The sequence below is a fragment of the Arachis stenosperma genome, chromosome 9 (genome assembly GCF_014773155.1).
Source record: "Arachis stenosperma cultivar V10309 chromosome 9, arast.V10309.gnm1.PFL2, whole genome shotgun sequence".
In the NCBI taxonomy this organism is placed as follows: domain Eukaryota; kingdom Viridiplantae; phylum Streptophyta; class Magnoliopsida; order Fabales; family Fabaceae; genus Arachis; species Arachis stenosperma.
The window spans coordinates 13,042,074-13,045,904 of record NC_080385.1 but is presented as its reverse complement, the minus strand read 5'-3'; the positions used below and the strand labels follow the sequence as shown (position 1 = coordinate 13,045,904).

General features: G+C 40.6%; 1 protein-coding gene across 1 annotated transcript; it reads left to right on the top strand.

The window, feature by feature from the left end:
• Positions 1–2,139: 2,139 nt before the first annotated feature.
• On the top strand, positions 2,140–3,030 carry LOC130949089 (uncharacterized). Its single transcript, XM_057877914.1, has 3 exons — positions 2,140–2,340; positions 2,479–2,622; positions 2,719–3,030. The coding sequence occupies exons 1-3, from the start codon at positions 2,140–2,142 to the stop codon at positions 3,028–3,030; spliced, it is 657 nt and encodes a 218-aa protein (XP_057733897.1).
• The last annotated feature ends 801 nt before the right edge of the window (positions 3,031–3,831 follow it).

The following is a 3,831-nucleotide window of genomic DNA, read 5'->3' as shown; positions in this document are numbered from 1 at the left end:
CAAATCAGAACTTTTATAGCATGAAGTATATACTGTCTTTAAATTTGCCAGACAAGGTTGGTACATAACTTTGTGTTTGTCTTTTTAATGCTTATTATTTAGGTTTTCTAATTTGCCAAAAATGTTTATACATATAAAGATCAGATTTAAGATTCTTTCTAGTTCTTTACATGGAGCAGTTACCATTAAAGCCAAGAGAGTCCACTCAAGCTGGGTTACCACACCAACTTTGTTGAAGAAAAATGAAGAAATTATCACCCTTAGGCTATAGTATTTTTGTTTTTTGAAAAATGATGATGATATAAGTAAAATTAGTTATGACCTAGACTAGTATTATGTTATTTTGCAATGATGATATATTGTGATTGTAGATCTTATAACAATTTTTATAAGTCAAATTTGTTGGTAAATGTTCAATTAGTTTTCTTTAGTAATTTGATTCAAATAGTTTAGATTATTTATTGACATTAAATTAAAAAAAGTTAGAACTATTTTTATTCATGAGAAAACTATTGTAAATAAAGAATTATATATTACAAAAAACCGTTGTTAAAAGTTACAAAAGGCAATGGTGTTAAAACCATTGTCAAAGACAACTAAAAAATGACAATAGTATTAAAACTGTTGCCAAAAAACGCTACTGGCAATGCTTTAAAACCATTGGTTTTGTGAATAATAAAACTACAACAGTTTAAAACCGTTGCCTATCCAGTTATATATTTAACCTGTTATGTCATGAAAGAGAATGGTTTAAAACTGTTGCTTATCGAGTAACGGTTCAAAACCGTTGTATAAAATTTTCTTTCAAAACCGTTGTCTATGCTAGTAACTTTGGCAACGGTTTTTTTGTTACCGTTGCCTTTGAGCATTGGCAACGGCCGCATATACCACAGGTCAAAAACCGTTGCCAAAACGTTGCCTAAAGTTTTAGGAACGGTTTTTCAATCTACGGTAACAGTTTTTGACCGTTGCGAAAACCCTTATTTGTTGTAGTGTAAGAAACTGAGAGGTGGTTCGAGACCGTTCTGAAGCCTTGACTTGTGGTTTACGCATGAAGGATTCCTGAGGATGGTAAAGGAAGAATGGGGAGGGTTAGGTGACGTGCAATTCACGGACAAGCTGAAGGCATTGTCAGTTCCATTGGGAAGATGGCATAAAGACAATTTTAGAGACATGGACAACAAAATTTTGAAGTTGGAGGAAGAGATTAAGAAGATTGATGACAGAGTGGGTGATGGGACTTATGATGAAATGGTAGAGGCAAAAAGGAGAGCGCTTGTGACATGGTGTGAGAAAGGGTATGTAAGGAAAGAATTACATTGGAAGCAGATGTCGCGCTCAAGACATGCAAGGGACATGGATAAAAACACGAGGTATTTCCACAACATAGCTTCGGCGAGAAAGAGGAACAACAGGGTTGATGCACTAGTCATTAATGGAAGGTTGATAAGGAATCAAGCTAGAATCAAGATTGCGATTAGGGACTTTTACAAGAACTTGTATTATCAGAAAAAGTCACCATTCGTGGGGTTTAGAGACGGTCTGGTGGAGAGAATCAGTAAGGATGATGCTATGGCTCTGGAGATACAGCCAACTCCTGAGGAGGTTAGAGAAGCAGTGTGGGATTGTGATTCATCTAAGGCGCCTGAAATTGGTCCTGAATTCACGGGAGCGGTATTAGGATTTTTCCAGTCTTCCAGATTACCGGCGGATGCTAATCTCACATGGGTTGCGCTGGCACCTAAGTTTACTGGAGTAAAGGAAATCAAAGATCTCAGGCCTATTAGTATGCTCGGGTGTGTGTACAAAGTCATATCAAAGATGATGGTTAGGAGATTGCGAGCAATAATGCCACGACTTGTAGGTGAGACACAGAGTGCATTTGTCAAGGGGCGGAAAATACATGATGGGGCACTCATTACATGCGAAACTGTTCAATGGCTAAAACAGAGAAAGAAGAAAGCAGCGATAATAAAGTTACACTTCCAGAAGGCATATGATAGAGTCAAGTAGAGCTTCGTGGATCTTGTTCTACAGAAAATGGGGTTTGGAAGAAGGTGGAGGGGGTGGCTTATGGAGTGCGTAAGTACTGCCTCTATGTCAGTATTGATAAACAGTTCGCCCTCTCGGCCGTTTAAGATGGAAAGGGGCCTACGACAAGGTGATCCACTGTCTCCTTTCTTGTTCGTCCTCGTTGTTGATGTCCTACATAGAATGCTTGAGGAGGTGGTTAGAAACAGGCGACTTTCTCCGCTACTGGTCGGTAGAGATCATATTGAGCTGTCGCATCTTCAGTTTGCAGATGACACCATTCTGTTCTGCCCCCAAGAGGAAGAGACCGTGAAGAACTATAGGAGGATACTCCGCTGTTTTGAGTTGATGTCGGGGTTAAGCATCAACTTTGATAAATCAAGCTTGATTCCTATTAATTGTGAGGCTCAGTGGGTTTAACGTATGTGCTGCGTGCTGGGGTGCCAGGAAGCCGCCCTTCCAATAAAATATTTGGGGATCCAGCTAGGAGCTAATCCAAGGTTGGTGAAGATTTGGAAGCCGATTGTGGACAAAGTGGAGGAAAAACTCAGCTTTTGGAATGCCAAGGTTCCTAATAAAGCCGGTAAATTGGTACTAATAAAATTGGTACTGAATAGTCTCCCTGTATATTATTTAAGTCTGTACAAGATGCCTAAGGCTGTTGTGAATAAGCTTTTTTCCTTACAGAGAAGATTCTTATGGAGTAAGGAGGATGGTAGGACTGGTATGGCATTGGTAAGGTGGGAGGTGGTGCAGGCGCCCAAAAAATTTGGTGGGTTGGGTGTTGGGGATGCCATGCTACGGAACACAGCCTTTCTATTTAAGTGGTGGTGGCGCTTTTTAAAGGAGGATTGCCCGCTGTGGAAGAAGGTGGTTTGTACTTGTAATAACCTGAACCCAGATGTCTTGCTGTCCTCTCAGACTTTACCTAGCAAGGGGGCCCTTGGAAGGATATCTGTCAGATGCAATTCACGAGTCAGCAAGTTAGACAGAAGATAATCACTGGGTTGGCTATGGAGGTTGGTGATGGAAGAGGGACTCGGTTCTGGGAGGATCTCTGGCTGCGTGGTGGTGCTCTGAAAATCCAGTTTCTGAGGCTTTTCTCAGTCTCAAACCAAAGAGGATATTTTATAGGCGATTGCGGATTTTGGGATGGAGTTGAGTGGATATGGAACTTCCAATGGAGGCGAGAGCTATTCCAATGGGAGTTGGATCTAGTGAACCAATTGCATGAGGCATTAAGACTGGTCAAACTGGCTTATGGTAGTGAGGATCGAGTTGTATGGAAATTTGATAAACAAGGGGTCTTTTCTACTAAGTCTTTTATGCAGGTGATACAGGAGGACAACCTTCCAGATGATATAACAAGCTACAACTTTACAAGAATACTTTGGAAAGGTTTAGTCCCACCAAGAGTTGAACTGTTTATCTGGTTTGTATTGACTGGTAGGGTCAATACGAAGGAGAGGCTGAGTCAGTTAGGAGTCATCCACCAGGAAGATATTCTATGTGTGTTTTGTAACAAGAGTATTGAATATGTTCACCACTTGTTCCTTGGCTGTGATTTTTTCTGGCAGGTTTGGTGTGCCTGATTAGCATTTGTTGGAAGGCAATGGTCATGCCCGGGGACGCTGAAGGAACATTTTATAAGTTGGACTGAGATATCAGCTAGCAAGGAGGAGCGTAAGAGGTGGTTGATGGGTTTTTGTGCGATTATCTGGAACGTCTGGCTATAAAGGAATAGAAGAATTTTTCAGAACAAAGGAAAAGGGGTTGTTGAGGTCATCCATATATCCTTCA